The 25,696-nt window shown below is 46.9% G+C and overlaps 2 protein-coding genes across 2 annotated transcripts in view; both read right to left on the reverse strand.

Moving 5' to 3' along the window:
• LOC149429913 (uncharacterized) overlaps positions 1–25,696 on the reverse strand; it is a 195,738-nt gene that overhangs the window by 14,579 nt on the left and 155,463 nt on the right.
• LOC149429914 (uncharacterized) lies at positions 1,230–23,522 on the reverse strand. The gene is made up of 3 exons (XM_089666390.1): positions 23,446–23,522; positions 1,646–1,864; positions 1,230–1,519 (listed from the first exon to the last, which is right to left on the reverse strand). The coding sequence occupies exons 2-3, from the start codon at positions 1,793–1,795 to the stop codon at positions 1,367–1,369; spliced, it is 303 nt and encodes a 100-aa protein (XP_089522516.1). The 5' UTR covers positions 1,796–1,864; positions 23,446–23,522; the 3' UTR covers positions 1,230–1,366.

A 25,696-nucleotide genomic window follows, 5' to 3' on the forward strand; every position in this document is an offset into this window, starting at 1 on the left:
ACCCAGGGCCAGCCTTTCTTTTCTGTGAGCCCCTACCACTCCCTCTCGCTACAGTAACCCATCTACCTACCTGATAATCATGACTAGACCCTCTGCCCTCCACATCAATCCCATTATCTACCCGCTCAGAGAGCAGAAGACTCCATTCAAGGTTGTCGGTTCTGCCCAGGGTTGCAACTTGCTCCTCCAGATCTCTAATGCAAGATTACAGAAGGGCAACCCGCTCACATCTGTCGCAGCGGTATCCATCCTGGAGCTGTTGCTCCATTGCTGCATACATGCGCCACACTGCACGGCACAAACCCTTCCACATACATGCGGCACACTGTGCATGGCACAAACCCTTCCACATACATGCGCCACACTGCATGGCACAAACCCTTCCACATACATGCGGCACACTGTGCACGGCACAAACCCTTCCACATACATGTGGCACACTGCACGGCACAAACCCTTCCACATACATGTGGCACACTGCACGGCACAAACCCTTCCACATACATGCGGCACACTGTGCATGGCACAAACCCTTCCAGATACATGCGGCACACTGTGCACGGCACAAACCCTTCCACATACATGCGGCACACTGTGCACGGCACAAACCCTTCCACATACATGCGCCACACTGTGCACGGCACAAACCCTTCCACATACATGCGGCACACTGTGCACGGCACAAACCCTTCCACATACATACAGCACAAACCCTTCCACATACATACAGCACTAACCCTTCCACATACATGCGGCACACTGTGCACGACACAAATCATTCCACATACATGCGGTACACTGTGCACGGCACAAACCCTTCCACACTGCTAGCGTACATTATCCCAGTTACAATAGTAATAGGAAATATCAGATGTCACTAACAAGTTAGTAAACTCCTGTTATAATCTCCTGTTTTCCAGTTTTTTAGATCCACTTAATCAAATGTCCACTTGATCAAAGATCCAGCAAGCAAAATACAGGCAAGCTCAGAGTGAGCTCTACAGCAAGTTATATAGTACCTGGAGCACTGGTGACCAATTAACCCCTCCCCTTAATTAGCAGACTGAAGGAAGGCAAGGAAAAGAAGAAAAAAAATGCTATTTAAAAAGTGAAAGAAAAAGTGATTTAAAAAAGTAAAAGCTTTTAGCAAGACCCAAAGAAGAAAATAAAACAACTACAAGCACCACCAATCAGCAGCAGTCAAGAGTAAAACTGTTTTTCACTCTCCACTCAAATTTCCCACTTTTTATCTATCAGCCAGCAAAAAGTGATTTAAACTTGATTTCAATCAAATCCACCCTGCCCAGCCCCCGCCCTACTCTGGACCAATCAGTGAGCAGTATGGGTGGAGGAATGGATTTAGTGTTTATGACCCACCTGTGCTGATCTCTGTAGGAGTGTCCTCCTCTATAAATGTCCCCGTTATTCCATCCTCCTCCATAGACTGCTGATCATCCCTCACATACGCCTCTTCTTCTTCTGATTTAACCTCAACTTTTATATCTATCAGATCTTCACCCTAAACCAAGAGATGGAGAGAAAATATCATCTGTAAAATATATGCATTAATATCGTAACATCACATAAAAAAAAATCCAGACATCTTCTCCTTGAACCCATGTTCCACATACTCCATCCCACCAACCTTGTAGCGGTGTGGAATGGTGTGACCTTCCTGTGTGGAATCCCGGGAATACAGAGGACGGGGACATCTCTCTGGTGGGTTCCTGGTATTAGGTGGCTCCATCGTGATTTCCTTGTAGTGATTCTTGTGTCCTTCAGAAAGCTTCTTCATCACAGTATAGTCATCATCCTCCTCTTTAAACTCTTCTTTAACAATATTATATTTCTTGATGTCTCCACTCTGTATGCATAATAAAACATTCACTGTAACAAACATGCTGTGTATAAATCTTAAAGTATATGTAAACCCTCACCTTGTAAAAAAAAAAAACTCAGTTTAAAATAGAAATGAGAGGCAAACCATTTGTGTATAGATATAAAAAAAACATTATAAACATTTGTTTCCCTTTTCTTTTTATAAGTGATCACATACCCTCTGTTATCAGCTGCATAAAGAGCTCAGAGAGGTGGGGTAGGAGAAATAGCAGCACACTGACATTCCCAGCGATTGGCTGTGCGGGTGGGGGGTGTTCAGGACAAATCTGATCATTGGAGGAGAGCACAGGACAAATCTGATCATTGGAGGAGAGCACAGGACAAATCGGATCATTGGAGGAGAGCATAGGACAAATCTGATCATTCAGGAGAGCACAGGACAAATCTGATCATTCAGGAGAGCACAGGACAAATCTGATCATTGGAGGAGAGCACAGGACAAATCTAATCATTGGAGGAGAGCACAGGACAAATCTGATCATTGGAGGAGAGCACAGGACAAATCTGATCATTGGAGGAGAGCACAAGACAAATCTAATCATTGGAGGAGAGCACAGGACAAATCTGATCATTGGAGGAGAGCACAAGACAAATCTGATCATTGGAGGAGAGCACAGGACAAATCTGATCATTGGAGGAGAGAACAGAACAAATCTGATCATTGGAGGAGAGCACAGGACAAATCTGATCATTGGAGGAGAGCACAGAACAAATCTGATCATTGGAGGAGAGCACAGAACAAATCTGATCATTGGAGGAGAGCACAGAACAAATCTGATCATTGGAGGAGAGCACAGGACAAATCTGATCATTGGAGGAGAGCACAGGACAAATCTGATCATTGGAGGAGAGCACAGGACAAATCTGATCATTGGAGGAGAGCACAGGACAAATCTGATCATTGGAGGAGAGAACAGAACAAATCTGATCATTGGAGGAGAGCACAGGACAAATCTGATCATTCAAGAGCACAGGACAAATCTGATCATTCAGGAGAGCACAGGACAAATCTGATCATTGGAGGAGAGCACAGGACAAATCTGATCATTGGAGGAGAGCACAGGACAAATCTGATCATTGGAGGAGAGCACAGGACAAATCTGATCATTCAGGAGAGCACAGGACAAATCTGATCATTCAGGAGAGCACAGGACAAATCTGATCATTGGAGGAGAGCACAGGACAAATCTGATCATTGGAGGAGAGCACAGGACAAATCTGATCATTGGAGGAGAGCACAGGACAAATCTGATCATTGGAGGAGAGCACAAGACAAATCTAATCATTGGAGGAGAGCACAGGACAAATCTGATCATTGGAGGAGAGCACAGGACAAATCTGATCATTGGAGGAGAGCACAGAACAAATCTGATCATTGGAGGAGAGCACAGGACAAATCCTATCATTGGAGGAGAGCACAGGACAAATCTGATCATTGGAGGAGAGAACAGAACAAATCTGATCATTGGAGGAGAGCACAGGACAAATCTGATCATTGGAGGAGAGCACAGAACAAATCTGATCATTGGAGGAGAGCACAGGACAAATCTGATCATTGGAGGAGAGCACAGGACAAATCTGATCATTGGAGGAGAGCACAAGACAAATCTAATCATTGGAGGAGAGCACAGGACAAATCTGATCATTGGAGGAGAGCACAGGACAAATCTGATCATTGGAGGAGAGCACAGAACAAATCTGATCATTGGAGGAGAGCACAGGACAAATCCTATCATTGGAGGAGAGCACAGGACAAATCTGATCATTGGAGGAGAGAACAGAACAAATCTGATCATTGGAGGAGAGCACAGGACAAATCCGATCATTGGAGGAGAGCACAGAACAAATCTGATCATTGGAGGAGAGCACAGAACAAATCTGATCATTGGAGGAGAGCACAGAACAAATCTGATCATTGGAGGAGAGCACAGAACAAATCTGATCATTGGAGGAGAGCACAGGACAAATCTGATCATTGGAGGAGAGCACAGGACAAATCTGATCATTGGAGGAGAGCACAGGACAAATCTGATCATTGGAGGAGAGCACAGGACAAATCTGATCATTGGAGGAGAGCACAGGACAAATCTGATCATTGGAGGAGAGAACAGAACAAATCTGATCATTGGAGGAGAGCACAGGACAAATCTGATCATTGGAGGAGAGAACAGAACAAATCTGATCATTGGAGGAGAGAACAGAACAAATCTGATCATTGGAGGAGAGCACAGGACAAATCTGATCATTGGAGGAGAGAACAGAACAAATCTGATCATTGGAGGAGAGCACAGGACAAATCTGATCATTGGAGGAGAGCACACTGAGTTTCCAACTCAGCTAGAGAATTGGCCTCATGCCTAGTGTGGTCAGTTTTTTTTATAGGGAAGCAGAGGGACTGGCAGGAACTGTAGTATTTTCACACATACTGTAGGAAGCAATATATAGAGAACAGGATACTTTTTAACCGCTTGCCCACAGTACTTTTACTGTGGATGGGCGGCAAGGCCAGGCTCAGCAACCTAAAAATTATTGTTGATGAGCACTGGCATGGCTTCTGCTCCCATAACTGCTGTGTCCATGGGACACAGCGGATTACAGCTACCAGTACCCAGTCACATTGAGCATGTCAGGAATCTGGGTATGACCAGAAGTGTGTGGACTGACACAGGGAAACGCAGGCTTCCGGTATAGTATAACAATACAATTTATTAAGCCTAACAATACATAAACGCAGTGCAAAACATAATACAGTGCAACAAACCAAACCTCCAACAAACAACCATACATACAACACTAAATGTAGTCAGGCAGGCCGGGTCGGTAGCAAATGGGCAAACAAGGTACCAGCAGCAGGCGGGAGAGTGGTCAGGACTAGACGAGGTCAGTACAGGCAGAATTCGTGCAGAATCAAGGTAGAAGCAAGCAGGATCAGGATACTGGGGCCAGGCGAAACAGTACAACAAGGCACTGACTGCAGGTCTGGTCATTCCTTAAATACACCTCCTGCAATCAGCCTCAGGTGATGGCTAATTGCAGGAGTGAGCTTCTGGTTGCTGAGAGCACCCGCTGGCTAGCCCTGGTACTGCAGCCCACAAGGCAGGCGAGTCCCACCACCACTGGCGAGTCCATTCCAGCTCGAGGGTCAAGTGATCGCTGTGATCACATTATCACAATGTCAACAAAGCTATTATGAATTAATTTCATTTATAACAGCTGCAAATCTTACACTGATGCTGTGATTGGCCCACGGCTATCACAAAGCACCTGGGTCAATCACAGCATACTGTACCATGTGATAGCTGTGGGCCAATCACAGAATTACTAGAGGAAGCACAGCTGTTATGAATTAAATCCTTTCATGGCAGTTCAAACGATTGCGGTTACAGTGAAAATAACAGCAATCACAAAACCCCTGAACCCGCAGAGTAGAACAGTGTCACTACTAACTACTCTGATGACAGTATGTTAAAAAAAAAAATAAATAAAAAACAACAGTAAAAGAAAAGTTTAAAAAATTGCATACAAAACTTTTTTTTTGTACATGCGGTCACCAGTCAGTATCTCCGATCCCCCTCTACACCAGTCATATGATGATGTTGTACGTCACCGGTTCCAAAAAGTGGTCATTTGGGAATTGTCTGTACTGTCCTGACATTTTAGGTCCTCAAGAAATGAGATCGGCAGTCAGTGCATTAGGACTGATCGATTTTCAGATATATATCCCATAGTTTGCAGACTCTAACTTTCATACAGACCAAATAATATCCACTGATCTGGATTACTTTTACCAAAGAAATGTAGCAGAATACATTATGAAGAAAGATTTTTTTGTTTAACAAAAACTAAGAAAAATGTGTTTTCTTCAAAATTTTAGGTACTTTTATTTATATAGCAAAAAAAAAACCCCAGTGGTGATCAAATACAACCATAAGAAAGCTGTATTTGTGTGAAAAAATTATAGAAATTTAATTTGGATACAGTGCTGCATGACTGTGTAATTGCTAGTTTAAAGCCGAGTTCCACTCACACTGTACAAAAAATAAAAATCAGCAGCTACAAAAACTGTTGCTTCTGACTTTTAAAAAAACAGCCACTTACCTGTCCCACGATCCTGTGTTGCCCCTGCAGCCCGTTTCACCAGCTGTCCTGTGTTCCAGGCGTTGGTATATTCAGTGTGGACACCCAGCTGTGACAGCTTGCGGCTTGTGTATAGATAGATGAACGTTGTCTTTGGGCTTTGCCAGGACACATCCTATCCCTGTGATCTCCGTGTTCTCCGGAGACTTTACTGATCACATTTCAGGATGAATATCTGAGACTGGGATCATTATGGAAACATTTGTTTTCAGGATATTTACTACAAATGACATTTTTCTCTTTCCTCCTAGTTGAATCTTATAAAATAAAGACATACATATTCCAATCCCCCTAAATAACCCCCCATCCCCCGACACTGATAAAAGTCATATAATCCGTTAGTATAGACTAATGAGGTGAGAAGGTGATTGGTGGGGAAAAGAGACATCTCCAGAAAGCAGAGAATGTTCCGGCCCCGGAAGTGGGGGAATGTTGTGCCCCTGAAGGGGTTAATCTGGGTTAATCTGACGGACGTGACTGTGGGGGAAGAGGACGGACGCGACCGTGGGGGAAGAGGACGGACGCGACCGTGGGGGAAGAGGACGGACGCGACCGTGGGGGAAGAGGACGGACGCGACCGTGGAGGAAGAGGACGGACGCGACTGTGGAGGAAGAGGACGGACGCGACCGTGGAGGAAGAGGACGGACGCGACCGTGGAGGAAGAGGACGGACGCGACCGTGGAGGAAGAGGACGGACGCGATCGTGGAGGAAGAGGACGGACGCGACCGTGGAGTAAGAGGACGGACGCGACCGTGGAGGAAGAGGACGGACGCGACCGTGGAGGAAGAGGACGGACGCGCCTATGGAGGAAGAGGACGGACGCGCCTATGGAGGAAGAGGACGGACGCGACTATGGAGGAAGAGGAAGGACGCGACTATGGAGGAAGAGGAAGGACGCGACTATGGAGGAAGAGGAAGGACGCGACTATGGAGGAAGAGGACGGACGCGACTATGGAGGAAGAGGACGGACGCGACTATGGAGGAAGAGGACGGACGTGACTATGGAGGAAGAGGACGGACATGACGGGGGGGGGGGGGTTACTGGGTGTAAATAGGAAATAACATCTTATTACCTCCTCTGCTGCCACTTCCACCAAAGTCTCCTCTCTACTTCCTCCCGACTCACCTCTCACCCGGAACTTCCTATCTGTACCTGACATCACTTCCTGTCTTCCATAGAGACTTCCTGTCTGGGTAGGAGTGACATCACAACCTTGTGGAGCTCAGAGGAACTGCAGCCCCGAGAAATGTATTTATTTGTTTCAGGTACTTATATAGCACCATCAATTTACGCAGCGCTTTACATATATATTGTACATTCACATCAGTCCCTAACCCTCAAGGGGTGTACAATCTAAGGTCCCTAACTCACATTCATACATACAAATACTAGGGACAATTTAGACAGGAGCCAATTAACCTACCAGCATGTCTTTGGAGTGTGGGAGGAGGAAACCCACGCACGCACAAGGAGAACATGCAAACTCCAGGCAGGTGGTGCCCCGGTTGGGATTCGAACCAGAAACCCTAGTACTGCCAGGGGGAAGTGCTAACCATTTAGCCACTGTGCTGCTCATCTCATAGTGTGACCCCGGCCTTGTGCTGTGTGTATGGACTGTAGATCCTCATAGATGGGTCACCTCCACTCCCACCAAGGGGGACAGAAATATATGACTGCTTAGTCCAGCCTGTCTCAGCCAGGGGTCCTCCAAAGGTTTCTAGTTGTTCCTTGAACAATTTCTATCAGCTGGCATCAATGATCTACAAAGGATAGGTTCACCTTTAGGAACATGTTATATGTTACCCCATATTTAGGGTGTAACATGTTCCTACTCACTAACATCCCACCACCGGAGCCCCCTTCCCTGTGAGAGCAGGCGAGGGTTATCTCCCTGCACCTGCTGTCACATTTGAAAATGGCATGGACAACGCGGAGGGTTACAAATTGGTATTGAAGGTCCCGCAATGTGAACCAGAGGAACCATTGGTGATTCCAGCAAATGGGAATGTGAAGGTAAGCATCCTTTATGTCGATGGAGGCCAAAACATCTCCTTGGTGTAGAGAAACTACAAATAAGAGCATCAACTCCATCAAAAATGTGCACTCTTTTAGAATGGCAATCAAAGACTAAGTCTAGAACTGGACATATGCTGTACTTTTTGGAAACTAATCAAATTGGAATAGAGGACCCTGAACTTTTTGGAGGGTGGAAGTAGGGCAATTACTCCCTGATCCTAGGGCCCTTGAACCACTGAATGACATTTGGTCAATGCTGTGGGAAAAGGTGAAAGTGGGAAGGAAAGAAATAGTTTGGAGGGAAGCGCTGAAACTCTATTTTGAAAATGGATGAGACCACTTCCAGAATCTATTTGCCTGAGATGAGAGAGAGACAGCAATCCACAAAAGAACAGAAGACGTCTGTTAGGGATCCGGGTATGACCAGAAATGTGTGGACTGACACAGGGAAGTAGCAGGCTTCAGGAACACAGGCGTAGTCAGGGCTGGAGAGGTGGAATGGTCAGGCAGGCCGTCAGGTACTGTCAGGCACCGCCCGGCGGGATCTCTAGTACCCACAGAACGGGATTCCCCAGGGCGCGGAGTCTAAGCTCCAGTCTGCCTTCCCACCAGAGCCCCTGATGGTGGGAATGGACTTGGCGCAGGACTGAGACCAGGTCACGGCCCCTGAGTGCACCCAACTGTGGTAGAGGGGTCCGCCGAGGGTATGTACCGTGGGAAAGCCTGACGTGAAGAGGCTGGCAGACCTGGTAACAGGGACAGATCCGTGCGGGATGGATGGATCATCTGGGTAGCGTCAGGTAGGCCAGGTCAGCAACGTGCGGGCAGTGAGGTACCGGAGGAGCAGGCAGAGAAGAGTCAGAGTCACAAGCCGGGTTCAGTAACTCACGGACAGCATGGTACAGAAGATCAGGCAGAAGGATGGTCAGGCAAGCCAGGGATCAAGCAGGAGAAGTCAGCAGAGGTCAGGATCAGGCAGGGTCGGCAACAAATCAGATAGTCAGCATAACAGGAACACAGGATACACGGTACAGGGGCTCATAGGAAACAATACACCAAGGCCCTGATCACAGGCCTGGTCCTGCTTAAACACACCTCCTGCAATCAGCTTCAGCTGATGGCTGACTGCAGGAGTGAGCTTCTGGCTGCTGAGAGCACCCGCTGGCCAGCCCTGGTACTGCAGCCCACACAACAGGCGAGTCCCACCACCAGTGGTGAATCCATTCCTGACAACGTCCCTCTATCTTGGAATGGCAAGGTGGGGCATACCTTCATGCGAAAGTGGGCTTCTTGGAAGCTTTGGGCTGCCAGGTGCACTTGGGTCAGGAGTGATGGGAGGCGTTCAGGCCTTGTCCTTTGAAAGGAGACTTGGCCATGAAAAATATGTTTTTGTGCAGAGAAAGAAGGTCCAGAAATCTGCTGGGTGTTCTTATTTTTGCGGGACTGAGGTAGAAAGGTACTCATGCCACCTGTGATGTTCTTGATAAGCGACTAAAAAAAATGATTGCCTGCATAGGACATTTCAGTCTGAACCTCTTTGGACATCTGTTCTGCGTTCCAGCACTTGAGCAGACACCACAAAACAGTGGAAACCATCAGATGAAAGACCAGATGGCCAGAAGCCAGGGTTGCATTACTCAAGTACTGCAAACCTTGAACCACCTGATCTGCCAATTCAGAATAGCAGTGGAGACTTACTCCAAAGCTAGCCCCTGGCACAATAACTTTGCCCATTTAGTTAGTGTCAGGAATGGACTTGCCAATAGTGGTGGGACTCACCTGCCTTGTGGGCTGCAGTACCAGGGCTGGCCAGCGGGTGCTCTCAACAACCAGAGGTTCACTTCGGCAATTAGCCATCACCTGGGGCTGATTGCAGGTGGTGTATTTAAGACAGTGTTTCTCAACTCCAGTCCTCATGGACCCCCAACAGGTCATGTTTTCAGGATTTCCATTATTTTGCACAGGTGATTTGATCAGTTTCACTGCCTTAGTAATTACCACAGCTGTTTCATCTGAGGGAAATCCTGAAAACATGACCTGTTGGGGGTCCATGAGGACTGGAGTTGAGAAACACTGATTTAAGGGATGGCCAGACCTGCAGTCTGTGCCTTGGTGTGTGTTTTTCCATGGGCCCCTGTATCTTGTAACCTGCATTCCTGGTCCTGTTTCTGCCTGACTTGTTGCCGACCCTGCCTGATCCTGACCTCTGCTGACTTGTCCTGTTTGATCCCTGGCTTGTGACCCTGACCATTCTCTCCGCCTGCTCCTCCTGTACCTACCTGCCCGATAGTTATCGACCCGGCCTGCCTGACTACGTTGTGCTCTATATGTGTATGTACCTGTGTATCTATATCAGTTTAGGTTTGGGTTTGTTTCACCTTGTTGTATGTATTGGTGTTAGCTTGGGGTTTGGTGCACTGCGTTTATATTTGTATTGTTAGTCTCAATAAATTATATTATTTACTATATCTGAAGCCTACGTTTCCCTGTGTCAGTCCACACACTTCTGGTCACACCCTCATCCCTGACAGTTAGCGTCTGGGAAACCAGGGCAGAAGAAAAGATTGGACAGTTTGAGGTGCCTGAAATTACATATATAGAACATGAAGTGCTTTCCACCTTCTTGTTCCCATAAGAGGGGGATTCCTCAGACAGAATGATAGTGGCTTTAATCAGTCTCGAACTAAGATGGGCTACTATTGGAGTAGACCACTTTTTGACAAAAGACTCCTCAAAAGGACAGCACACAGATAAACGTTTAGGCAAGGTGAAATTACTTAGCTAGATATGACCAAGTCTTGTAGATAATCAAAAAAGGTGTCATACGGAAAACGTTTACAGAACTTTTTTGCTTGAGAGTCCCACAGGGAACCTGGGGATCCATCAAAGTAAACAGGGAATCCTCTATCTTTAGTGTCCTGGACTGCCGTGATAAGATGCAAGGCCAGCTGCTTCTTGTGCACCCAAGTGGTTGCCGGTTGCTCTTCTTTTCTGAAGCAGGAGGAGAGACATCCATCTTGGAGGTCTCCTGATCCAAGAGAAGAGACTTCAAACCCTCCAGCTCATTGGACGCAGACTCTGGCAGAAGAGTGCACCTGCTAGTGGGTCTGCCCAGTTCAAACAGGAAAAAATGTCAAAGGTTAAAGACGTTGTCATCCATGACTTGGTCATGGATGACAGATAGGGAGTGTCTTTCCAGGATACACACTCATCCCTTGAAGTACACCGTAGGGACCAGAGAGCTGCAGCCACTGGGATTGTGTCTAAAACAGACAAGAAGACTCCTGCCTTTCAGGTGGAAGCAGTTGAGAGGCTGCACTGCTGCCCGATAGTCACCCCCTCACCCAGTCCCGGTGCCCCCCAACATGTATTCCAGGCACCGCTTGCCCATCTGCAGGCCTGGGGCTGACATGGTGGGTAAAAAATAAAGTTACACTCAAGCACATAAAATCCCAAGAAATGCCCCCCCCACATGTGCGAATGTAAACGCAAGTGTTGGGGGCGCCTATAAGTGAAATTGTCTATTGCAATACACTGCTCATGCCGGAGTGAGAGCAATAATTCTAGCACCAGACTTCCTCCATAACACTATACTGATGACCTGTAGGGAGGCTTTTGAAGCATTGCCCTCAGCAAATATATGACCTCTATGACCAATCCCCAGTGGGCGGGGTGAAACATGTCAGAGGGTGTGGCCTATACGGCAGTTGAGGCCATTCCTTAACATTGGACTCCTGGGGTCAGCTGAGCAGCGTCCATCCCTTCACTTGTATAGCAAATATAGGGTACTGAGGTTTGTCGCCATTTCATGGGTACACACAAATTTAAGGTTTGGCATGTTGGGTATCTATTTACTCGGCGCACCCTCATCATTCATATTTTACCCAAAATTTGGGTAATTTATTGCGTTTCATTGCCCTAAATCACCTTATTGTGTTTTTTACTGTAACTTTGTGTTTCCTAGACCTTTGCGGTTATATAGCGTGACATAAAAACATTGGAGCTACCACTATTTTATTCTCTAGGGCAGTGATGGCGAACCTTTTTGAGCCCGAGTGCCCAAACTGCAACCCAAAACCAACTTATTTCTTTCAAAGTGCCAACACTGCAATGAAACCTGAATATCGAGCTTTTGGTTTAGAAAAAACAACTCGTACAGTAGTGCAAACTAATTAACAGTACAGGGATGACCAGAGACTGCGGACAGTACAGGGATGACCAGAGACTGCGGACAGTACAGGGATGACCAGAGACTGCGGACACAGTACAGGAGATGACCAGAGACTGCGGACAGTACAGGGATGACCAGAGACTGCGGACACAGTACAGGGATGACCAGAGACTGCGGACACAGTACAGGGATGACCAGAGACTGCGGACACAGTACAGGGATGACCAGAGACTGCGGACACAGTACAGGGATGACCAGAGACTGCGGACACAGTACAGGGATGACCAGAGACTGCGGACACAGTACAGGGATGACCAGAGACTGCGGACACAGTACAGGGATGACCAGAGACTGCGGACACAGTACAGGGATGACCAGAGACTGCGGACACAGTACAGGGATGACCAGAGACTGCGGACACAGTACAGGGATGACCAGAGACTGCGGACACAGTACAGGGATGACCAGAGACTGCGGACACAGTACAGGGATGACCAGAGACTGCGGACACAGTACAGGGATGACCAGAGACTGCGGACACAGTACAGGGATGACCAGAGACTGCGGACACAGTACAGGGATGACCAGAGACTGCGGACACAGTACAAGGATGACCAGAGACTGCGGACACAGTACAGGGATGACCAGAGACTGCGGACACAGTACAGGGATGACCAGAGACTGCGGACACAGTACAGGGATGACCAGAGACTGCGGACACAGTACAGGGATGACCAGAGACTGCGGACACAGTACAGGGATGACCAGAGACTGCGGACACAGTACAGGGATGACCAGAGACTGCGGACACGGTACAGGAGATGACCAGAGACTGCGGACACGGTACAGGGATGACCAGAGACTGCGGACACGGTACAGGGATGACCAGAGACTGCGGACACGGTACAGGGATGACCAGAGACTGCGGACACGGTACAGGGATGACCAGAGACTGTGGACACGGTACAGGGATGACCAGAGACTGCGGACACGGTACAGGGATGACCAGAGACTGCGGACACGGTACAGGGATGACCAGAGACTGCGGACACAGTACAGGAGATGACCAGAGACTGTGGACACAGTACAGGGATGACCAGAGACTGCGGACACAGTACAGGGATGACCAGAGACTGCGGACACAGTACAGGAGATGACCAGAGACTGTGGACACAGTACAGGGATGACCAGAGACTGCGGACACAGTACAGGGATGACCAGAGACTGCGGACACAGTACAGGGATGACCAGAGACTGCGGACACAGTACAGGAGATGACCAGAGACTGCGGACATAGTACATGGATGACCAGAGACTGCGGACACAGTACAGGAGATGACCAGAGACTGCGGACACAGTACAGGAGATGACCAGAGACTGCGGACACAGTACAGGAGATGACCAGAGACTGCGGACAGTACAGGGGATGACCAGAGACTGCGGACAGTACAGGGATGACCAGAGACTGCGGACAGTACAGGAGATGACCAGAGACTGCGGACACAGTACAGGGGATGACCAGAGACTGCGGACACAGTACAGGAGATGACCAGAGACTGCGGACACAGTACAGGAGATGACCAGAGACTGCGGACACAGTACAGGAGATGACCAGAGACTGCGGACACAGTACAGGAGATGACCAGAGACTGCGGACACAGTACAGGAGAGGGTCAGAGACTGCGGACACAGTACAGGGATGACCAGAGACTGCGGACATAGTACAGGAGATGACCAGAGACCGTGGACACAGCACAGGGATGACCAGAGACTGCGGACAGTACAGATGACTGCTGACCTTTGGGGAGGGGGGGAGCGGGTACCTGAATTTGACAGGTACCCGCTCTTACTTCCGCAGAGTTTTTTTTTTATCTTACCTGTTCCTTTATCCAGCCGCGCGCTGTCTTCCCGGCTTCTGTAGTGTGGGCGCTCGTCGGACAGCCGGATGCCCAGTGCGCATGTGCGAGAAGCGCTGCGCTTTGTGATTGGTCCGGCGGCTTCTGGGATCTGTCATGTGTCCCAGGTACCGCCTTACCATTCACAAAGAGCACTGCTTCTTGTGCATGCGCACTTGGGACCCGGCTGTCACGCACACTACAGAAGCCGGGAAGACAGCGCGCCGCTGGATAGAGGGACAGGTAAGGTCCCACTGCAGAGCTGAGCGGCCGGCCCGGTATTCTGACACGGCGGCGGTGGAAATACCGGACCGGCCGCTCTATATTCGCTCCATAAGACGCACTGACATTTCCCCCCCTTTTTTGGGGGAAAAAAAGTGCGTCTTATGGAGCGAAAAATACGGTATTCTCCTGGCGTGCCCACAGATAAGGCTTGGCGTGCCGGCTGTGGCACGCGTGCCACGGGTTCGCCATCACTGCTCTAGGGTGTCTGCTTTCAGATATCATGTTATTATATATTTTTGGGAGGTTTGTGTAATCTTCAGACCTAAAACGATTTTCTAAACGTGTGCAAAAAAAGTGCAAACACGGCGAAAGGATTACAAGTTACATACAGCTGACACGCAATAGCAAGTGATAGGTCAACTCCCTGAAGTGCTGAATTGGCTATATAGAAAAGCTGGCATCTGTGTACAAGAATCTGTGTAAATGACACTGGAGAAGTAACCTTTCTCCAAACCCCTGGAGGTTCTTGCACAAGTAAACCTTAATTACCAATATGAAAGGCTTATAGCTATTAGAGATGCCTCTGGCTCATCTTTCGATAAAACGTGCAAACATGGGTTGATTGGTACTCTTCATCTCTATATACTGATGTACAAATATACTCACTGAGTGGCATGAGCATTAATTCATACACTATATTGCCAGAAGTCTTCTCCCAGCCCTCCAAGTCATTGGATTCAGGTGTTCCAATCCCCTCCATGGTCACAGGTCTATAAAATCAAGCCCCTAGGCATGCAGACTGCTTCTACAAACATTGGTGAAAGAATGGGTCGCTCTCAGGAGCTCAGTGACTCCAAGCGTGGTCCCGTGATAGGTTGCCACCTGTGCAATAAGTCCATCCGTGACATTTCCTGGCTACTAAATATTCCACGCTCAACTGTTAGTGGGATTATAACAAAGTGGAAGCAACTGGGAACAACAGCAACTCAGCCACCAAGTGGTAGGCCACGTCACATGACAGAGCGGGGTCAGCGCATGCTGAAGCGCACAGTGCGCAGAAGTCACCAACTGTCTGCAGAGTCAATAGCTAAAGACCTCCAACCTTGGTGTGGCCTTCAGATGAGCCCAACAACAGTGTGTAGAGAGCTTCATGGAATGGGTTTCCATGGCCGAGCAGCTGTATCCAAGCCTTACATCACCAATGGCAATGCGAAGCATCGAAGGCAGTAGTGTAAAGCACGCCGCCACTGGACTCTAGAGCAGTGGAGACGTGTTCTCTGGAGTGACCAATAATGCTTCTCTCTCTGGCAATCCGATGGATGTGTCTTGGTTTGGCGGTTGCCAGGAGAACGGTACTTGTCTGACTGCATTGTGCCAAGTGTAAAGTTTGGTGGCAGGGGGATTATGGTGTGGGGTTGTTTTTCAGGGGCTGGGCTTGGCCCCCTAGTTCCAGTGAAGGGAACTATTAAGGTGAACTTTTGGACAATTTCATGCTCCCAACTTTGTGGGAAGAGTTTGGGGATGGCCCCTTCCTGTTCCAACATGACTGCACACCAGTGCACAAAGCATGGTCCATAAAGACATGGAGGAGCCAGTTTGGGGTGGAGGAACTTGACTGTCCTGCACAGAATCCTGATCTCAACCCCATAGAACACCTTTGGGATGAATTAGAGTGGAGACTGTGAGCCAGGCCTCCTCCCCGACATCAGTGCCTGACCTGACAAATGTGCTTCTGGAAGAATGGTCCAACCTTCCCATAGACACCCTCCTAAACCTTGTGGACGGCCTTCCCAGAAGAAATGAAGCTGTTATAGCTGCAAAGGGCGGGGCCAACTCAATATTGAACCCTACGGACTAAGACTGGAATTCCATCAAAGTTCATACGTGTGGAAAGGCAGGCGGCCCAATACTTTTGGCAATATAGTGTATGCTAGATCTTTCTTTGTTTTTTAGACTGTGTGTTTAGTTGCAAATGTATTAAAAAGTTATGGAATAAAAAAAAAAAGAAAAAAAAAAAAAGCTGTGTAAAGGATCCCATCTGAATCCACTGCCACACGATACGATTTGTAACACTTATAATCCAATATAAACATACTAAAAAAAGGAAACTAGATTGTTACATACTCAAACATGTAAAAACAAACAGCACTCTAGAGCACACGTGTCAAACACAAGGCCCGTGGGCCATATCCAGCCCATTTCACGTGGCCCTTGCACCTCTCCTGCAGGTGCAGCACCCCCCCTTGTTTCTTCCCCCAACTTGGCTCTGCAGTTGGCAGCAGAAAGGAGAACAAAACTCCTCCGCCAGATCCTGCACTTCTCCGTGTAGCCACGGAGAAGCTCGAATCTGCCCCCCTTCCCCATCTCGGCAGCAGAGGGGCCAGAACTCTTCCTACAGATCCTGCAACTCTCTGTGCAACTGCAGCACCCCCTCGTCTCTACCTCCCCTGGTTTCAGCATTCAGCAGACTCCAGCCCTCCTCCAGACCCTGCACTTTCTGATTCCCAGCTTCTTCCCAGCAGCAGCACAAGGTAAGGGGTCTTCACTGTGCTGTAAGAGAGGGTGAGGGACTCCTGACGTCTGAGGGTGGAGGATCTCTTGGCATATGATGTAACAGGTGGTGGAGTACTCTGGGCACCTAGTCTGACAGATACAACTGGCCCTTTGAGGGCAACCATAATGCAGATGTGGCCCACGATGAAATCGTGTTTCACACTCCTGGTCTAGAGTTCAGCACTATATTATCACCATTGACTAATCTCCAGATCTTGGGCACCATACCAGCAGATAGTGATATAATGTGCAGTAGAGAAAAAAAAAAGGGAAGAAAAAGGTAGAGCATCCTATTCCCCTTCTCAGATGTGTCCAAATTGTCCCAAAAATAGCAAAATATAATGGTAATCCAACAAAAAATATACATGAATGAAACTCATAAAAAAAACTTATATAAATGGGATGGATACACGAGGAGAGATGGAATGAGAAGAAACAGGAGAGCCAGGCACTGTGCAGGTGGATTCATCGGTAGAAATGTGTGAGACCCCATTCATAATTCAAGCCATTTGGGATCTGAGTACATAAAAGAAAAATCTAAAATACTTCACGCTTGCACAGCAACCTGAATCTGTCCCCTCCTCTAAAAGGTTTCCTAACCCTTTCCACTGCTTGGATGGACAAGGCCGTGATGTCACCTCCATGTTGACTGTTAACCATTTGCCGCCCGCCCTATGGCTGAATGGCGGGTGGCAAATGTCATCAGCGTTCCGGGTGGACGCCATATGGCGTCCTCCCGCACATGCGCAGATTGCGCTCCTGCAGAGCGGTGCAGCGGCGCGATCTGTCACCGGCCGTGTACCTCAGACACGGCCGATGACAGATCTGAGTATCGGCCCCGTTGCCGGTACCATGTGACCTGCTGTGACCAATCACAGCAGGTCACATGACAGTTGTATACAATGGATGGCTTCATTCATACCATCCATTGTATACTAGTGTCTAGCTGTGAATGGTCACAGCAGGTCACATGCACATGTCATGTGATTAGCTGTGGCCAAATCACAGCTAAGCACAAAAAAAACAAACAAAAAAAACCCTGAATGAATCGATGTCATTCAGGTAAATGCTTGCTTATAGCAAAGTAATTCTTTGCTATAAGCAAATTGTGTAAAAAAAAAAAAAATACTGATCACTTCCCCAAAGTAGTACAATGTTACTATGGTAATATTGTACTACTTTGGTCATAGTGAAATATGAAAAAAAAAAAAAATCTTAAAAAAAAATAAGAAATTTAATAAAAAATAAAAAAAATAAATATATATATATTTTTTTTTTCATACTGTCACCATTCAGTGTCCCTGATCACCGCCATGCCAGTTATATGATGACGCTGTACTGCACTGGTGACAGTATGTAAAAAAAAAATAGTGAAACTCATTTTTTTAATTTTTTAATTTTCCGAAAAATTATGACAAAAAAAATACAACTTCAAAAAACTCGCCATGCCTTTTATGAAGTACGTCAGACTGTCTACTCTGCAAAAAGGGGTCATTTGGGGGATATCTGTCCTCTCCTGACATTTGGGGGATATCTGTCCTCTCCTGACATTTGGGGGATATCTGTACTGTCCTGACATTTGGGGGATATCTGTACTGTACTGACATTTGGGGGATATCTGTACTGTCCTGACATTTGGGGGATATCTGTACTGTTCTGACATTTGGGGGATATCTGTCCTCTCCTGACATTTGGGGGATATCTGTCCTCTCCTGACATTTGGGGGATATCTGTCCTCTCCTGACATTTGGGGGATATCTGTCCTCTCCTGACATTTGGGGGATATCTGTCCTCTCCTGACATTTGGGGGATATCTGTACTGTCCTGACATTTGCGGGATATCTGTCCTCTCCTGACATTTGGGGGATATCTGTACCGTCCTGACATTTGGGGGATATCTGTACTGTCCTGACATTTGGGGGATATCTGTACTGTTCTGACATTTGGGGGATATCTGTACTGTCCTGACATTTGGGGGATATCTGTACTGTTCTGACATTTGGGGGATATCTGTACTGTTCTGACATTTGGGGGATATCTGTCCTCTCCTGACATTTGGGGGATATCTGTACTGTCCTGACATTTGGGGGATATCTGTACTGTCCTGACATTTGGGGGATATCTGTACTGTCCTGACATTTGGGGGATATCTGTACTGTCCTGACATTTGGGGGATATGTGTACTGTCCTGACATTTGGGGGATATCTGTACTGTCCTGACATTTGGGGGGATATCTGTACTGTCCTGACATTTGGGGGGATATCTGTACTGTCCTGACATTTGGGGGGATATCTGTACTGTCCTGACATTTGGGGGGATATCTGTACTGTCCTGACATTTGGGGATATCTGTACTGTCCTGACATTCTTGGACCTCAAGAAATTAGATTGGCCGTCAGTACTTCAGGATTGATCAATATTCAGATCTATACCATAGTTTGTGAACTCTATAACTTTCCTACAAACTAAATAATACATCCTAATTTGGGTTATTTTCACCAAAGACATGTAGCAGAATACATCTCGGCCTAAATTTATGAAGAACAATTATTTATTTGTAAACTTTTATAACAGAAACAAAGAAAAACTTTTTTTTCAAAATTTTTGGTCTTTTTTTGGTAATTTAGCAAAAAATAAAAACCCCAGTGGTGATTAAATACCACCAAAAGAAAGCTCTAGTTGTGTGCAGAAAATGATAAAATGTTAGTTTGGGTACAATGTTGTATGACCGCGCAATTGTCATTCAAAGTGTGAGAGCGCTGAAATCTGAAAACTGGCCTGGGCAGGAAGGTGTAAATTTGCCCGGTATTGAAATAATTAAAGTGATTCACTACATTGGTGGAGTGATTTTTCAGGATATCGTATACACTTACCAGCCACTTTATTAGGTCCACCTTGTTAGTACCGGGTTGGACCCCCTTTTGCCATCAGAACTGCCTTCGTGGCATAGATTCAACAAGGTGTTGGAAACATTCCTCAGAGATTTTGGTCCATATTGACTTGATAGTGTCACACATTTGTCAACTACACATTCATGAACAATCATGATGGATCCATACTTTCATGTTGTTTACGCCAAATTCTGACCCTACCATCTGAATGTCGCAGCTGAAATCTAGACTCTGACCAGGCAACATTTTTCCAATCTTCTATTGTCCCATTTTGGTAGGCTTCTGCGAATTGTAGCTTCCGTTTCCTGTTCTTAGCTGACAGGAGTGGATCCCGGAGTGGTCTTCTGCTGCTGTAGCCCATCTGCTTCAAGGTTGGACGTGTTGTGCGTTCAGAGATGGTATTCTGCACACCTTGGTTGTAACAAGTGCTTATTTGAGATACTGTTGTCTATCATCTGGAACCAGTGTGCCCATTCTCCTCCGACATCACCAAGGCATTTTTCTCCACACAGCTGCCAATCACTGGAAATTTTCTCTTTTTTTGGACCATTCTTTGTAAACCCTAGAGATGGTTGTGCGGGAAAATCCCAGTAGATCAGCCGTTTTTGAAATATTCAGACCAGCTCGTCTGGCACCAACAACCATGCCACGTTCAAAGTCCCCCCATTCTGTTGCTTGGTTTAAACTTCAGCAAGTTGTCTTCATCACATCTAGATGCCTAAATGCATTAAGTTGCTGCCATGTGATTAGCTAAATAGCAATTTGTGTTACCAAGCAATTGAACAGGTGGACCTAATAAAGGGGCTGGTGAGTGTATATGGTCATGGAGGCGATCACGGAACCTCTGGATCATCCTACCGACATATTGTACACTGAAAACCTTACATGTGACCAGGTATATCAGATGTTTGGTAGTACAGCTTATGAAGTTCTTCATTTTGTAATTTTTTTCCAATGACTGTAGATGTCCAATGCTTTGAAAGAGGACTCATTGACTACAAGGACAGTCACCCACACCACACTTGTAGTTACCTTGGAAGCTAAGCCAAGTTTCTCCCCAAGTGTCACGAGAGGAAAAATGACTGGGGGGCAGAAAACCACTCAAAGAGGGGACACAACGAGACACTACTTTTATGCCCCCTGTAGGTATTTGGGCGGGCGGCACAGTGTCTTAGTGGTTAGCACGTCTGCCGTGCAGTAAATGGGTTATGGGTTTGATTCCCGACCATGGCGCCTCCTGCATGGAGTTTGCATGTTCTCCCTGTGCTTGTGTGGGTTTCGTCCGGGTACTCCGGTTTCCTCCCACATTCCAAAGACATGCTGGTAGGTTAATTGGCTCCTGTCTAAATTGTCCTAGTTTCATCCCTGGCCATGCGGGATCTCCTGCATGGTAGGGGTTGGGGAAAGACCTGGAAAAATAATTGCTAAGAAAATTCATGGAAAAAGTTGCTTACGAGTGACGGTCCATGCAATCGCCAAGGGTCGGATACGACCGAATGGATACATAGATAGAAGTATTTGGGCATGCACATTGTCAATGTACAGACTAGGGAGATGGTGCTCAATAGTATCCCTTATTTTCCTAAACGCAGTACAGAACACAGGTGGTCCCTTCTCCTGTCCACCAAGGCAAACCTTGTAGTCCTCCATCCAGTGGTGGATGAACATCTCTGATCCTCCAATGATCTGGGTGATGTCAGCTGAAATGTGACTTTGTGACAAAAGGGTCAAGTCCGACCATCGTAAGCATCCGCCGAGCCCCCTACAGGTCACTCTATGAGTCATCACAACCAATCCCACCATATCGGGGAACTGCATGCGCTTGATGGCAGTGCTGGGGGGACTACCCGAATCTATATGTATCCGGCCTATCGCCCAACACCGCAATTCATTGAAGACAACCAATGAAGAAATCCATCAAATGGAAACAAAATCCATCAACCAGAAGAGAAAAAGAAAGAAATTCTTAGCTCCTCACTCCTAAGTGCTAGGAAAAAAAATGAGGCTTAGAGATGGGGGGTTTGGCCACTGGCTGGAGATCGTCCTCTTGGGTGTGCTCTTAGTTTTGGTTGTACCTAGGGTCCTGCTTAGGGTTGCCACCTCATCCCTTTAACCACTTCCAGTCCGGACACTTTCCCCCCCTTCCAGTCCGGACACTTTCCCCCCCTTCCAGTCCGGACACTTTCCCCCCCTTCCAGTCCGGACACTTTCCCCCCCTTCCAGTCCGGACACTTTTACCCCCTTCCTGTCCAGGCCAATTTTCAGCTTTCAGTGCTATCACACTTTGAATGACAATTGTGCGGTCATGCAACACTGTACCCATATGAATTTTTTACCATTTTTGTGAAACAGATAAAGCTTTATTTTGGTGGTATTTATTCACCGCTGGGATTTTTATTTTTTTTGCTATGTAAATGAAAAAGTCCAAAAATTTTGAAAAAAAGTGTTTTTCTTAACCACTTCCAGACCGGACACTTTTACCCCCTTCCTGTCCAGGGCAGTTTTCAGCTTTCAGCGCTATCACACTTTGAATGACAATTGCGCGGTCATGCAACACTGTACCCAAATGAATTTTTTACCATTTTTATGAGACAGATTAAGCTTTATTTTGGTGGTATTTATTCACCGCTGGGATTTTTATTTTTTTTGCTATGTAAATGAAAATTCCAAAAATTTTGAAAAAAAGTGTTTTTCTTAATAAATTTTTGCAAATAAATGATCTTTCATCATAAATCTTGGCCAAAATGTATTCCGTTATATTTTTAGCAAAAAAAAAAAAAAGCCAAATTAGTGTATAACCAAACATTATAATTTTTAAATATTTTTTTTTTACATTTTTTTATATTATTATTTATGGTTTTTTTTTTTTACATACTGTCACCCTAGCAGTACAGTGTCACCATGGTGACACTGTACTACTTGTGGGGGGTGATGAAGATTTTTTTTTTTTTACAGTGATTGCTTTTACACCCATATAGGATGCAAAAGCAATCATTTCTCTTTCTCTCTGTCTGCATTCTTGCAGCCATTGTGAAATACTGAGTGAGCTGTGATTGGTCACAGCTTGACACAAGGCTGTTGTGAATAGCCCTGTACCATGTGATCTCTGTGATCATTCACAGATTTCACACGTAGTAAGCAATGATGTCACAAGTGACATCTTGCTTACTACTTTGCATGTGATCACTGATTGGCCAATCAATGATCACATGATCGGGACCTCGTACAGAGGTCCCGTCCGACGATCGGTGTTTCACTGTGTCCGGAGGACACAGCGGGCACTGGATCGCGGTGCTGCGTTCTCCCAGGGAGTGCGCACAGCTAGAAATGGCGGGTGCCGTGTATAAACGGCAACTCGCCCCCGAAGTGCCACCGTCCTGCCGTTTATAAACAGCAGGCGGACGGCAAGAGGTTAAACCCAAACACATATTAGTGACACGGGTTCTGAGGCTGATTTAATGCAGATAAGGCGCTAAGTGAGTTTAATTATTACTTTAAGTAGCCTCAGAACCCGTGTCACTAATATGTGTTCGGTTTAAAAGGGATAAGGTGGCAATCCTAGTCCTGCTCCTGCAGGTGGCGACACAAAACCCATTGTTCATGAAGATCTGGCTGGGTCCTTCAATGAATGGAAGACAAATAACATCTTATTACCTCCTCTGCTACAGTTCCAACAACGTCTCCTCTCTGCTTCGTACCACATGGAATGTCCCGTCTATACCTGACCTCACTTCCTGTCTGTACCTGACATCACTTCCTGTCTGTACCTGACATCACTTCCTGTCTTCCATAGAGACTTCCTGTCTGGGTAGAAGTGAGATCACCATCTTGTGGAGCTCAGAGGAACTGCAGCCCCGAGAAGCATCTGGTAGTGTGACCCCGGCCTTGTGCTGGGTGTGTATGGACTGTAGATCCTTATAGAGGGGTCACCTCCACTCCCACCAAGGGGGACAGAAATATATGACTGCCTAGTCCAACCTTTCTTAGCCAGGGGTCCTACAAAGGTTTCTAGGGGTTCCTTCAGCAATGAACAATTTCTGTCTCTTAGTAACAAATGACATCAATGATCTGTTAGGGGGGCAGTCTTCTCACTGATGATGATGTAAGAATATCCTTCTCCCACTGACCACTGATATAAGCGGATCCTTCTCCAATTTGTCACCAATGTAAGGGACCACTACACTGACCACTGATATAAGGGTATCCTCCCATTGGTCACCAACGTAAGGGACCACTACACTGACCACTGATATAAGGGGATCCTTCTCCCATTGGTCACCAATGTAAGGGACCACTACACTGACCACTGATATAAGGGGATCCTTCTCCCATTGGTCACCAATGTAAGGGACCACTACACTGACCACTGATATAAGGGGATCCTTCTCCCATTGGTCACCAATGTAAGGGACCACTACACTGACCACTGATATAAGGGGATCCTTCTCCCATTGGTCACCAATGTAAGGGACCACTACACTGACCACTGATATAAGGGGGTCCCTCTCCCATTGGTCACCAATGTAAGGGACCACTACACTGACCACTGATATAAGGGTATCCTCCCATTGGTCACCAACGTAAGGGACCACTACACTGACCACTGATATAAGCGGATCCTTCTCCAATTTGTCACCAATGTAAGGGACCACTACACTGACCACTGATATAAGGGTATCCTCCCATTGGTCACCAACGTAAGGGACCACTACACTGACCACTGATATAAGGGGATCCTTCTCCCATTGGTCACCAATGTAAGGGACCACTACACTGACCACTGATATAAGGGGATCCTTCTCCCATTGGTCACCAATGTAAGGGACCACTACACTGACCACTGATATAAGGGGATCCTTCTCCCATTGGTCACCAATGTAAGGGACCACTACACTGACCACTGATATAAGGGGGTCCCTCTCCCATTGGTCAAAAATGTAAGGGACCACTACACTGACCACTGATATAAGGGTATCCTCCCATTGGTCACCAACGTAAGGGACCACTACACTGACCACTGATATAAGGGGATCCTTCTCCCATTGGTTACCAATGTAAGGGACCACTACACTGACCACTGATATAAGGGGATCCTTCTCCCATTGGTCACCAATGTAAGGGACCACTACACTGACCACTGATATAAGGGGATCCTTCTCCCATTGGTCACCAATGTAAGGGACCACTACACTGACCACTGATATAAGGGGGTCCCTCTCCCATTGGTCACCAATGTAAGGGACCACTACACTGATCACTGATATAAGGGGTCCTTCTCCAATTTGTCACCAATGTAAGGGACCACTACACTGACCACTGATATAAGGGGGTCCTTCTGACATTGGTCACCAATGTAAGGGACCACTACACTGACCACTGATATAAGGGTATCCTCCCATTGGTCACTAACGTAAGGGACCACTACACTGACCACTGATATAAGGGTATCCTTCTCCCACTGGTCACAAATGTAAGGGACCACTACACTGACCACTGATATAAGGGGATCCTTCTCCCATTGGTCACCAATGTAAGAGACCACTACACTGACCACCGATATAAGGGGATCCTTCTCCCATTGGTCACCAATGTAAGGGACCACTACACTGACCACTAATATAAGGGAATCCTTCTCCCATCGGTTACCAATGGAAGGGACCACTACACTGACCTCTGATATAAGGGGGTTGTAACGGAAGCGTAGGCAGAACAGAGCACACGGAGAAGATGGGGAACACACAAACTTTATTGAAGCAACAAATTGACAGACACTCAATAGGGAAATGGCAGGGAGGGTGATGTGTGCGCAAACCAGGGACTATTCCAGGCACGGGGGGGATCTTCAGCGACAGGCAGGCAATCTCCCCCCTCGACTTGGGGCCTCAGCCGAGCTTCCTCCGTGACT

The sequence above is a fragment of the Staurois parvus genome, unplaced genomic scaffold (genome assembly GCF_062004578.1).
Source record: "Staurois parvus isolate SC_StPar_1 unplaced genomic scaffold, SC_StPar_1.0 ptg002686l, whole genome shotgun sequence".
Taxonomy (NCBI): domain Eukaryota; kingdom Metazoa; phylum Chordata; class Amphibia; order Anura; family Ranidae; genus Staurois; species Staurois parvus.